Source organism: Lactuca saligna, chromosome 3 (assembly GCF_052625555.1).
Source record: "Lactuca saligna cultivar CGN05327 chromosome 3, ASM5262555v1, whole genome shotgun sequence".
Lineage (NCBI taxonomy): Eukaryota > Viridiplantae > Streptophyta > Magnoliopsida > Asterales > Asteraceae > Lactuca > Lactuca saligna.
The window spans coordinates 50366831-50380926 of record NC_136419.1 but is presented as its reverse complement, the minus strand read 5'-3'; the positions used below and the strand labels follow the sequence as shown (position 1 = coordinate 50380926).

The following is a 14096-nucleotide window of genomic DNA, read 5'->3' as shown; positions in this document are numbered from 1 at the left end:
GAATAATCAAGTAAAACACATTTTTTTGCACGTTCAAAAAACTTATCTAAATTGTTCAGTTTTGTTGCAAAACAAAGACAACCAAAGACTCGAAGCTTATCAAAATTAGGAATAGTTTTATACACAAGTTCATATGGAGATGCTCCATTCAAAACTGAAGTGGGTGTTCTATTAATTAAAAACACTGAGGTTAAAACAACATCACCCCAAATTTTAAAGACAACCCAAACTGAAACATCAAGGACCTTGCAACATTCAAAATGTGTATATGTTTCCTTTCAACAACCCCATTTTGTTGGGGAGTGTAAACACATGAGGTTTGATGAATTACACCTTTGTTAAAGAAAAAAGATTTCAAATTATGATTTAAAAACTCAGTGCCATTATCAGACCTCACCTTTTTTTATCTTAACATCAAATTGATTGTGCAAAATGTTAAAAAATGCAGTAACACAAGCAAAGACTTCACTTTTAGTTTTTAACAAATAAACCCAAGTTGACCTAGTGAAATCATCCACTATAGTAAGAAAAAACCTATATCCCTCTGAAGTGATCACTTTATAAGGACCCCACACATCAAGGTGAATCAGCTCACCTAAGCTAGATGACTAACATGAAGATTAAGTTTAGATACATCCACAGTATCATACAAAAGAGATTCAGAAGCTATCATGTGTTGATTAGCTCCTGAATCTACAACCTATTTGTTACAACTAAAAATGGAACTGCAAGCATTGAATAAGTAAGTACCTGCCATATTAGCACTAATAGATGCTTACTCATTGCACTGCTTTTCACCAATCAGATTAAGAAATTTGACATACTGGTCCTTAGTGAGTTGATGAAACTCAGACCCTCCAGACCCAGATGATCCAGAAGGTACAACAGATGAATTAGCATTAAAGGTTTTACCTAAATTGTTCTGACCTACTTCATTTATTGGTTTAAAATCTTTAGGATAACCAATTATTTTATAACATTTTTCAATAGAATGTCCTTTTATCCCACAATTTTTACATTGAACAACCTGACCTTTAGTTTTAATACCAGTATTACCAGATGTAAACCTATTATTAAATTTACTGTTAAAAGCTGTTGGTTGACTTTTGGAACTGGACTGAGAGTCATTGGACAAAGACCCATTTCTTTGAAGTGACTCTTCACAAGATATTAAAGAAAAAGCAGTTTTGACACTAGGGAGAGGATCCATAAGAAGTATATGGCTTTTAACCTGATTATATGACTCATCTAGACCACTAAGGAATTGTATAAGTTTCATCAATTTAGCATGATCATTTAATTTAACAGCAGCCTCACAAGTACATTCAGTGAGACTGGTTAAACCATCAAACTCTTTCCATAATGCATCTAGTTTATTAAAATAATCTAAAACAGAAAAACCACTTTGTTTTAAAGAATTAATTCTTTGATGTATATTAAAAACAACTGACCCATCTGCCTTATTATATGTTTCAAACAAACTATCCCATATGTCTTGAGCAATATCAGAATAAGCATGGCTAGCATATATAGAATCACTAATGGAAGATAAAAGCCATGAGCATACTACTGCATTAGCTCTTTCCCATTTTGAGACCTTATTAGTCTCAATAGATCTCTTTTTGAAAGTATCATCAACAAATCCTAATTTGTTTCTGGCCATAAGAGCCCTAGACATAGAGGTCCTCCATATACGAAAATTCTCATTACCAGTTAGTTTAACAGTTATAATGGTTGTAGTAGCATTATCAGATGGATGGATTTAGAGAGGATCATCAAAGTTAATTGCATCATCCTTTCCACTTCCTCCTAGAGGATCATTAGAACCAGCCATGGAAACAAAATCAAAGAAACAAACCAAAACAAACCAATAAACAGTATACTGAAGTCCAGATGAGCACGAGTTAAAAGACAAGATCGAAGATATTGGATATTATTCCTTTTATATATCAGCTCAGATACCGATTTGTTGGAAATATAACAATCTGATCACCACAACAAAAGGCTCGGTTACCAAATACTGTGTGACAGATATATAAGTTTAAGATATAATATGTATATATATATATATATATATATATATATATATATATATATATATATATATATATATATATATATATATATATATATATATATATATAGAAAGAATAATAATTGCGGAATAAGTATAAATAAGAAAGCTATAAATGACAGAAAGCTATAATAATATAAATGACTGTAGTTAAATGACGTAAAGCTATAAATAATATAAATGACTGTATTTAAATGATGTAAAGCTATAAATAATATAAATGACTATATTTAAGTGACACAAAGCTATAATAAAGTATATAAGTATATAAATATATATCAAGTAGGTTCGTCAATAAATTGACTGAACTGGACTCGTGGAACGACTGGTCGATATTTGAACTCTTAGAATGACTGGTCGATATTGGGACTCTTGGAGCGACTGGTCTATATTGGGACTCTTTGAACGACTAATCGATATTGGGACTCTTGGAACGACTGGTCGATATTTGTTCAAAGATCAATCCGACATTGGATAAGTAACAAAAAGTTCATTTAAAGCTCGATTTTATGTAAAACAAGTTGTTTACAAAAGGGTAAAAAATACATGAGTTTATGTATTTGTATTTGAGGTATTTTTGGGTAAAAACTTGCACACGGGTCGTGTAAGATAAGGCACAAGCGACACGGGTCGTGTAGGAAGGTTTAGGAGGGTTTTAAAGGGTTTTCTTGATAATGATGATGAACACGGGATGTGTTGGATTTAGGCTTGGATGAACACGGGCCATGTTGATGTACCAGAGGCAAACAGAAGGGTACACGGGCCGTGTCTGATATTAGGCATGCTGAACATGGGCCATGTTCACGCAGCTGTCAATTTCGGGATTTTTGTGAGTTGAAGGTAAGTTTTGTTTGTGATGTTTTGGCTAAGGTAATGGTGTTAAGGTGTTTTGAGGATGTTTTCAAGGTTGTTTAGAGGTTGGAAGGAGGTTGATATAAGGTGGTAATGGTGGTGAAATTTCTATGAAGATGATGATGAATAGTGATGGGTTTTGTGGTTGATCTTGATGCAGAAGGTTTTGGGTTGTTTCTTGGTTGTGTTTTGGTGTTTTGATGTAAGGAAAGTGTTTGGTGGTGTATGGTGTGATGAACAAAGATAGTGAAGATGAAGAACCTTGAGTTTCAATTGGAATCAGAATTTCTTCGTTGTTCATAAAATTGGAATCGGAGTTCTGGACTCGCAGTCACAGTCGACATTGACGGACTCCAAATCGGAACTCACAGGTTCCCAATCGGATTTTCGGAAATCAAAGTCAAAATCAAAATGAGAAATCGATCATACATAGGATATCTCATCTGAAGTCGAAATCGGAAGTATATAATGATTTGGAATTGATAACTTGATGTTTTTAACATTTTTAAAATAGTTAACTTGTATGCACTCCAACTGTTTGATGAAATGCATAAACTAAATTACTACGTTATATTCACATATGAATATGTTTTCTCACCTGAATCAACATATGATTATTAAAAATACAAAACAAATATGCAAGTCTGTATGTCATTCATATGTGAATAACATATAAAAATTATATATATTTTTGAAAATACCTTCTAATATTCATAAGTGAATATATTCACAAGTGAATATACATTGTAATATTTATATGTGAATATACTGTGTAATATTCATAAGTGAATATATCATATAATATTCACAAGTGAATATACTACGTAATATTCACATGTGATATACCATGTAATACTATGTAATATTCACATATGAAAATATCATTTAATATTTATAAGTGAATATATCATCTAATATTCACAAGTGAATATACTATGTTAATATTTACAAGTGAATGCATCATCCAATATTTAAATATGAATATACTATGTTTATTATATAGTATATTCATATATGAATGAAACTTCAATTGTAAAAAAAAAATCATATTTTTTATTCATAAGTGAATAACGAATGTACTGTAATAAAACCTGATGCATTTTTATTCACTTATCAATAATGATAGTTGAATATATATATATATATATATATATATATATATATATATATATATATATATATATATATATATTTATTTTATCTTAAAACTATATCAATATGGATGTTTATTTGTAGAGAATAAAAAATCATGAATTTTGGTATATTTAAAATCATTTTTCGATAAAAATAACTTCTTAAAAATTAAAAAAAACGCAAAAAAACTATGTTTTTATTTATATTAAGGTAATAATTAACATAGTTTAAGGAAATATGTTTTGTTGGAAAACACATGTCTATTCATTTCACATTTCCGCTGGTACGACGGATGCTTTTGTGACAAAAAATAAATGAATGGCTTAGAATGATTCCCCAATTCTTAATCTTTTTTTCTCAATTGAACCCTCCCCTATATATATATATATATATATATAGAGAGAGAGAGAGAGAGAGAGAGAGAGAGAGAGAGAGATATGTTTAGGTGTTTAAAGTAAGTATTGTGTTATTGTATGCATAAATATGCACCAATCAAAATTAAATAATTAAATAAATAAATAAGGGTAATTTAGTCATTTGTTTAATAACTTCCAAAAATAATCCCTATAATCATGGTATCTCTCCAGTTCAAATCTCGTTCCCTCTTTATCTTAAAACGGATTCTGAAAACCCTGAATTGAACAAATCGACACCCCCACCCTTGTCCCTCCAGCCGCCATTACCCCTTTATTCCAGTCTGCATCAAGTTCCGATTCCGACTCGGAGTCGGACGACGAAGCTCAAGCTGGTCTCGAATTACAAACCCTAGAAACGGAGCTCTCGACAACCCCAACCAACTATAATGCTCATGTTCAAGTATGTCCGATTATTTTTTCCAATATCATGTTTTGTTTGAGGTCAAAATTGTTTTACAAAAAAACCCCTGGTACATTTCTAGTGGACGACCAAAACCCCCTCAATTTGACACTCCATTTCTCCCTACCCTTCGCTTTGCTTTCTCTATTTACGTGATTCATCTCCTCGATAGCTCCAGCTTCCCTCCTATGGCGACAACAGGGCTCCCTACGAAAGCAGCAAAGACAATAACAAGTCCCTTAAGAGGCTTTTCCTTCCAGGTTCAAAATTTTTGCTGTCTACTTCTTTCTGATTTTATTAAATTGTATTTGGTCTCCTGATTTCAATCGAAAATTAGGTCCTTCCACTAAAAAATTGTGTCTTGAAGTGGAGTTTGGAAGATTGCACGCCAAGTGTTTGATGAAAGGAATCAAATACGTTAACTGGTGTTCTAGGGTTCAAGAACAACCTTAGTGGTCTTTTGAATTCAGAAATTGGATTCTGTTATACCAACATCTCCGATAGCTAATTCGTCTTGCAATAATGACTGAGGTTCTATGTTTATGTGAGAACGCTCTAAATTATTTGCTAATTGTATGTTACAATGTTTATAGCAGTTGGTAGTCAATTATGTGTCAAACTGAACCCAATTAATGTGTCCTTTTAATGAGGTTCTTCTACTGCTGACGATGGTTTTTTTTTTCTTCAGGAATTTATCTGTTACTTATGCAAATAACAGTCTGGTCCCAAACACCTGTTCTTCACAATCTTTTTATCATTTTGTGGTGCGGCTGGATTCCATTCCAACAGAATTGGAATTCGTGATTCCAAAAAGGGCTTATCACGAATTAGCTACCAGAGATGTTGGTATAATAGAATCCATTTACTGATGCTGAAAAGATGTATCATTTAGGAGTGCAAAAGTAAGTGATTGTTAATTGTTATTTTTCAAAATGTTCATTCAATCTGAATTGTTCGCTGAAATTCTTAGCTTCATATACTTGAAGCCTTATTGTTTTTTTTAGTAATACGTTATATGATTTATTGATTTTTACCTTTTGTAAGCTTAATTGATAACTGGTAATGTGATAAAGGATTTGTTTATAGAATCTATACTACAATATGAATAATATGAGGTGACGTAATTAAATATTCAATTTTTTTTCCTGATTTAACACTTCATTTATGTGGATAGTGTAGGATCTTGACAATGTTGAATTCTGAAAAGGTATCAAGTATGTTTATGTAAATGATTCAATGTATGATATTTGTGAGATTCCAATTCTATTGGAATGGAATCACGAATTCTAATACTGTTGGAATGGAAAGACGAATTCCAATTCTGTTGGAATCACAAAAGTTAATGCTTGAAGAACATACCACAAAATTAAAACGGACCGCCTTATTCTTTTAGAATGTATTAGTCGTTGTTAGATTTTGATGTTTTCTTTCCCGTTTTGATTGTTTTTTAGTTTTTTTCCTTAAGAATAAATGTAATTTTTAAAATTTGTTACCCGTATTCTATAAGAAATACTGTATTTTTTGTTTTTATTCTTCAATTGATTGTTCAACTATTTGTTATTCTACAAGAAGTTTTTAAATTCATGATCAAAAAATAGATTTAAAAATATTTTTATTATTTATGGTTCAAGAATATTTTTATTTTTTGAATATACTCATAAACATATTCTGTCAGAATGTCCGAATTAAAAAAATTATAATACGTAAAATCGGATTTTTAAAATTAATAAAATCTATGATCCCTTAAAAAAAATACAATTTTCCTTTATTAAGATGATATTTTCAATTATATTTAACTCAATAATATATATTAATCACTTTTTTAAAATAAGTAAATTTGATTAGCCCACATTTATGCATACAATAACACAATAATTACTTTAAATAAAACAACTTATATATATATATATATATATATGTATATATATATATATATATATATATATATATATATATATATATATATATATATATATATATATATATATATATATATATATATATATATATATAGAAGTAAGTTCATGCGAAAATATAAATATCCTGCGAAAACGCGAAAACAGCTTTTATCTTATGAAAATTAGATACATGTACTATAAAAAAATAATTTTATTAGCAATAAATTAAAGATAGTAAGTTTACATTAGATGGTGTTATGATAATATAGATTTAAAGACGGTTTTTATAATTATATTTTTTTCACGTCCTTAATCATTTTTAAATTCATGTTTTCATAATAAAAATATTAAAAATCATACTTTGCTAATATGAAAGTCTATCATCTATCATCGATTATCATCATGTATTTCAAAGTTTGGATGAATTATTTTCCAAAATATAATGTTGAGGTGACATAATATCATATGGTTTTCTTGTTTTCTTGTTTTCGCAAATTATTTACATTTTCGCATGAACCCTCCCCTATATATATATATATATATATATATATATATATATATATATATATATATATATATATATATATATATATATATATATATATATATATATATATAAACAATTGTAAAATATATGAGTATTTTTTAATATAACTTATTATTAATATAAGTTGATAAATAATTTGCTAAAATGATATTACTGACAAATCGACCTGATAACCAAATTTTTTGAGTCATTTATTATACCGAGAACGAAATTTTTGAGAATGTAGACTACGAAGAGTTGATCAATCAATTTATTATCAAGAATGCTAGGCGAGTTGCATGGGTCATCGATTAGCTGTTACGATATGTAATTACTCATTAAACTACTATGATTTTGCTACATTTACTGCTATAAAGTTCATCATCATTTGTTTTAAATTTTTTTATATAATTTAATTCGTTACACGTTAAAACCATAAATACTTGTAATCGTAAACAAGCCTATATACAATTATATTTATAATAGTTGAATAGGCCATACCTTAATATTTCGGTACTCCAAACACTTATCTTGTTGAGAATCTTCATTTTTTTTAAGTCGGTTATTCATTCAAATCACTAATTTCCAAGTCATACTTTAACGCATCTTCTTATCAATAATTCCTATAGCATATGATGCCTAAATGTGACATCCCAATTCTCTATATAAGTATAAGTATTTTTATGAATTTATATTATTACCGCCATCACTTTGTGTATAAGCAACATGCATTCATGGAACATGAGTAGCATACGAGCATCAACAAAAGAGAAATATGAGTGTAAAGGTACATACTATTAATGTTAATCTTCTTGGCTCGTAATCAAGCAACTAGAATCAATTATTATGCTCAACTTTTCTCGATCTTATGACAAAAAACAATACACATGTAGTATATGCATGTGATCATATATGCTTATTTTGTCAAACATTTTATTAGTAACTAATAAAATGCTTCCAGGATGATTAGCAAGGTGAAATATTTGTAACCCTGTAATTAACAGTTGATGTTCTTACCTAAATATAAAGCAACAAAGACCTTACTACAACATTCTCAATCAGGTTGAACATAGAACCATGAAATCAATGTACATTAAATTTCCAAAGATACCTGGGATCTCAATGGAATAAACCAACTAAAAGAAATACCACATCAGATGTATTATTCTCGATTTAAATACATTCTGGATGCAGAATATGTCATGGAGATATGAAGCAATAACGAATTTGGGCAAAAGGGAAGAGTGATCATTAAAATATTTTCACTCTGTTGTTCATCTACAGTCTACAGTAAACGAAAGGCATTGAACACTAAGAACACAAGCATCAAAATCACAAAGGAAAATCAACTTAATTGTAAGGATCCATTTATATATAAAGGTCTAGAACATCAACGCTTAAAAACTATCGATTATAAAAGAAAATTTGAAACGCAAACTTCTTTTCCCCATAACAGCGGATTTGGAAATAGTGGAAAAGTACCGATTCGATTAAATCCATCACATCATTACTGGTTCTTCAACTTCTCGACCCTGTTATTCAACTGATCGATCTTAATAACCAAGTGCGTCACGGAAAACAACAGCCAATAGAAAACCAAAGCGCTAACGATCAACAACATGTTGCGCTGGCTCTTCATGATGGATTTCTGGTGACGCAAGTGCTCCGTTGGGGTACACGATTCCGCCTCACAGTTGGGTCGATGCTCGTATTTCCAGTAGATATCCATGAATAGAAAGAGGCAAAAGGGGACGATCGAGAGGAACGGTTTGAGGAGGTTACGGATGACGGCGACTAAGCCCTTTCGGAGCGGGCCAAGGCCAGGAATGGTCAGCAGAAGGACCATGACTGCTTCTGCCGCGGCAGCGTAGCCGAGGACAACCCATTCTAACGCCATTGTTAATTGATCCGAGAGAAGATTGGAGAATACGAAAACCCTAGATCTGTTGTGGTGTGGACGATGAGAGAATTGTGAAGGGGTGGAAAGAAAAGGAAATCGAGTTTCTTCGAAGATGTAGTCGTTGCCTCGTTGGTCGGTGATGGGACACGTGTGGACACGTGGTATCTTAGTAGAGAACCAAGGAGAGAGGACTAAAATAGTAAAATGTATTAAAAAATAGAGTAAATTACACGAATGGTCCCTATGGTTTAAGGTAATTTGCGCGTTTGGTCTGTAACTTATTTTTTTAACTCGGAAGGTCCCTACTGTTTGTTTTTGTTACGCGCTTGGTCCCTGCCTTACATAAAAAGTCTATTTTTCCCTTTATTTTTTAATTTATTTAAATAAACACACCCCTAATCTCACCATTCTCACCTTACCTTACGTACCGCATCATTTTTTTTCCTATTTAAATAATAGTTTTTTTAAGTATGACAGGGACCAAGCGCGTAACAAAAACAAACAATATGGATCAAACACGTAATAAAAACAATCAGTAGGGACCTTCTGAGTTAAAAAAATAAGTTAGGGACCAAACGCGCAAATTACCTCAAACCATAGGGACCATTCATGTAATTTACTCTAAAAAATAATTAGATAAAGGATAACATGGAAATCGAGTAATATAACTGTTATAAACATACTTGTTAATAAAAATAATCATTTCAATCTTTTATTGCAAAAATAAGCACATACTCCGGAATATCATATTTCGGAGTGTGTACTTTTGTTTCGGGCTTGAGATACGGAATACAATATTCTGGAATATTGATGATGTTTCGGAGTTGGTGTTGGTTGGTCGGATTTCGGTTTGGAATCTGACATACTTTACATTCCGGACTGAAAAAGTGTATTCCTGACTACAGTCTGAAACGACCGTACATTCCGAAGTGCTATTCCGGAGAGATATAATTAGGGTATTTGTATGGTTTTGTTCCATATGTGCAATATATTTGTGTGTTTAATATATTTGTGTGTTTAATACTTTCCATAAACGTTTCAGAATGAGTATGTATACGAGATTTTTTTTTCTTTTTCGAATGTTAGTTTCTAGTGGAGGGCAATGGCAACGTATCAACAGATGTATGCAATATATTGCTCCGGACTACACATGATTTGGTGTAGATATAAGCAATGATATCAACTTCATTGAGTTAGTTATGTTGGTTGCTTCCAAGGTCAGGTTACACGCTGATCAAATTTGCTTATTTTTTCAATGTCTTGGATCAAATATAGTTAGACAGATTATTGACGATAGTGATATTAGATATTTTCTTAGTTTTATTAGTCTTATGCCTCCTAACAAAGTACACCTGTTTGTTGTAAATAATGTATTGGAAAGTGATATCGATTTGTCGGGGAAAATTGTTTTGGAAATGGTTCTTCCGGTGTTGGGTGTAACCAAATTTGTAATTTATTACTGATGATAACCAATCATGTTCCTTCTTACAATGACCCTATAGACGGGGGTGATTATAGGTCTAAAGGTAAAGTTGTTGTTCATACCGACCTTCTTGTTGATGTTGATGAATCTGCGAATGATGAGACAAAACTAATGATGTTGGTTGATGATGATAATATAATTCCACATGGAGAGCCAGTTGAACGTTTTCAAAGTTAGACTGAATTTGATGGGTATGATCATGAGGGTGGAGAGGAGGAAACTGGTCCCTTACAACCCCGAAAATCACAAGAGGAAAAGTTTCCTTATTATTTTTTTGATTATGAAGAAACACAATCCACCCATTGGGTTATGCTTGAACCTTTACAATTGTAACATTCAGTTCAGGTGAGCAATTATTAAGTTTAAAAGTTCAAAGGATAAAACTCTACTTACGATGTGAGGTATGTATGTTACGTCGTAAGGAGATCAATGAGAACGTGCACCACATTTGAGCTCACAATGTTAGCACATATTGGCTCACGATGTGAGACCTGCTAGAGAGGAAACCCTAATTTTGGGGGGTTTTATTTCCGTATTGAAAGGAAGTGAGGGTTAGGGTTAGCCCACCCTCAGCCTCCATCATCTCCTTGCACTCCCATTTGAAACTCTAGTATCCATATTTGATCTTGAAGCTCATTTATGGTGATTTTAGCCAATGAGAAAAAGAGGAAGAGCATCTAGTCCATCATTTCTGCATTCACGTCTCCCCACCAAGCATTTGCACACCTTTTGGACCTTTTGTGAGTTTCAAGTTCGTTGCTTTATAAGTCTATAAGCCTAGATCTTGAGTTTTAGGCTTTATCCTTCATGTACAAGATGATATAGTGGATGAAATCCATAAAGTTGCCAACTTTATGTATCTACCGTATCCCTTGAGTAATATAGATGCTAGATCTGGAAGATGGTTGAGTTTTATTGATCATTCATGAGATTCGGTGTCATTTTCCCTTTTTGTGCCCTTGCTAGTGTTTGGGACATGCATGTCCAAAAAGCCATGATTTTTATGATGTTCTGGAGTAAATAAGACACAATGGGGGATTTGGTTGCTTGGCCAAAAAGAGACTAAGAGTTTCATTAAGAACTTCTTATCAAAGCTTTCTCACGGCGTGAGCACATGTGTGACAACCCGATATTTCAACTCTTTGTAATGGCCTAATAGGTCAAGTATTGTAAACATTTTTGAGTTAATAAAATTAACTTTGATAATAAAATGTCCAAAAAGTTTCTATTTAAATTCTTCTATGTTTAAATCTCATTAAACCATGATCGTACGTAAAAAGAACGCCCAAATCCGACTTCGTATATTGAAGTTATGATTTTTCCAAGTTCAGCTTAGCAACAGACAGCTAAAAACTCGAAACGGAGATCGAGCGACATTTGGCCGGAATGACCTAAACGAGAATCGAAGGTCTCGACAATGGTATTTCAACGGTAAAAAGTCTGGCAAAAACCGACGTCAGATAAAGAAGTTATGAATTTTTAAAGAGATTCCTTGATCACGTCATTTTAATAAATAAATAATAAAAATAATTTCGGAATTTGCCAACGGAATCTAAACGAAAGTTGTAGATCGTAGTCTCACCTTCGCGGGGATATAAAGAACGTTGAAAACGGAGTTCGTATGAAGGAGATATGAATTTTTGAAGTTTGATAAATAATTTATATATAATTTTTATTAAAAATTCGGTATTATCCGAAAAGGAGTCAGCCTAGGGCCGAGGTACGCGCCGCGTACCCTCGTACTCCCCGCGTACTCGAGGGCACGGCCTCGGATCGTCCACGTCGCCCTATGCGAAGCTACCTGACCCGCCGTCCCATCCGACCCGCTCCATCCGAAATACATAAGCGATGACGTACGGGTACGCGCTGCGTACGCCCCGCGTTCGGAGGCGGTTCAGCACCCCTATAAAAGGGATGCGAGCCTTTCCGAAAAATTTGTTCATTTTCTCTCTTTCTCTCACAATCTTGCCTCGATTTCCGTGCCCGTTCAAACCCCGAAGCTCTGGTCTTTTTGCTCAAGTCCCGAGAGTCGATTTTACTCCCGAGATTCCCGAGAATCCCGAGAAAAATCCGTTTCCCAAGACGAAACTCTGCCCGGTTTTCGATCTCGCTATTTTCAAACTTCCAAGTGAGTTCATACCCCTTTATTCAACCTTTGAAATGCTTTTAAATGTTTAAATACTTTATGGGGGGGGGGGGGGGGGGGGAATACACGTTAAACACTTATAGTTATTGCTTCGATCACATGTGATTGCATTAATCACATGTGATTAATAACTAGGAAACCAATGATTTTATCACTGTTCAAACTGTTTTACTTCAAAATGTTTTACAAACTCTTTTACTTATCAAATGCTTTATTGTAAACTTTGTTTTACTACCTATAAATTTGCATGCCCATATATGTATAGCTGTATAAATAATGTTTAAAGGGCTTAGGAAAGCCACCTGTCCTATTTCCTTTTCCTCGATTTGGATGTGGTCTGGTGGAATTTCGGGTGACCATCCGAGGGTCGTTTCAATATTAGTTATATATCATATATACATGTATTGACATAAAAGTACTTCCATATTCATACTTATCAGCACCTCGTTAGTAAGTTACCATCGGGGTAACACGGGATCATACTACTACAATTTCTAGATCAACGAGTCAGTTCATTCAGGAGTCAATACTTATTACTAAGAGAACATATACAACGATACTAGAACAAGTAACATTATATTGCATATACACGAATACGTTAACAATTGTGATCCACTGTATGGGAGCATGTCTTAATTGACATGACCCGAGTTGTAGCCAGAGTCTCTTGGAGGGAGAGCATGAGTTTGCGTATAGATCTATACTGGATTGACTATCCTACACCTCGCTGCTAGCTACAGTGGGACCGATAGGTCTGCGGGTGCCAAACGTCATACCTTATTTTTCGACTATACGTTGTCGATGTTACCAGTCGATAGTATGGTGCAATTTATCACACGATACCTTAATATAAACCCGGTTTAAGGTAGTTAGTACAGCAGTAGTTCATATAAAACAAAACTACCGTACTACAATAATTTACCCATTACATTTTGGTGATAACCTCACTTAAACTTTAATGTACAAACTATATTTTGTTAAATGATAGTTACACTTGGGAAATTACACACTTTTACATCAAACGAGCATACAAAACAGTTAAGCCTTGGTAGAGGGCTACTTTAACAGAAAATATAGGTTTTTTTGAGAGATTCAAATTTTTACAAACACTTACATACATTTACAACTCATACTTGCGACAGGTTTAAACGTTTTGATAATAAACCTCGACACTAAAATACTTATGAATTCACCAGCTTAATGCTGATAAACTCTTTCAAAATAACTTGTATTCTCAGGTCATCAGTAGACAGGTACCGATGCTAGC

At 32.8% G+C, this 14096-nt stretch overlaps 1 protein-coding gene across 1 annotated transcript; it reads right to left on the bottom strand.

Annotated features, from left to right (window-relative positions):
* Window positions 1-8645: 8645 nt before the first annotated feature.
* Window positions 8646-9305, bottom strand: LOC145036505 (uncharacterized). Its single transcript, XM_078984963.1, has one exon. The coding sequence runs from the start codon at window positions 9195-9197 to the stop codon at window positions 8808-8810; it is 390 nt and encodes a 129-aa protein (XP_078841089.1). The 5' UTR covers window positions 9198-9305; the 3' UTR covers window positions 8646-8807.
* Between the last annotated feature and the right edge of the window lie 4791 nt (window positions 9306-14096).

Excerpts from the sequence above, each read along its gene's own strand:
- LOC145036505 (XM_078984963.1), bottom strand. The coding sequence starts at position 9,197 with ATGGCGTTAGAATGGGTTGTCCTCGGCTACGCTGCCGCGGCAGAAGCA.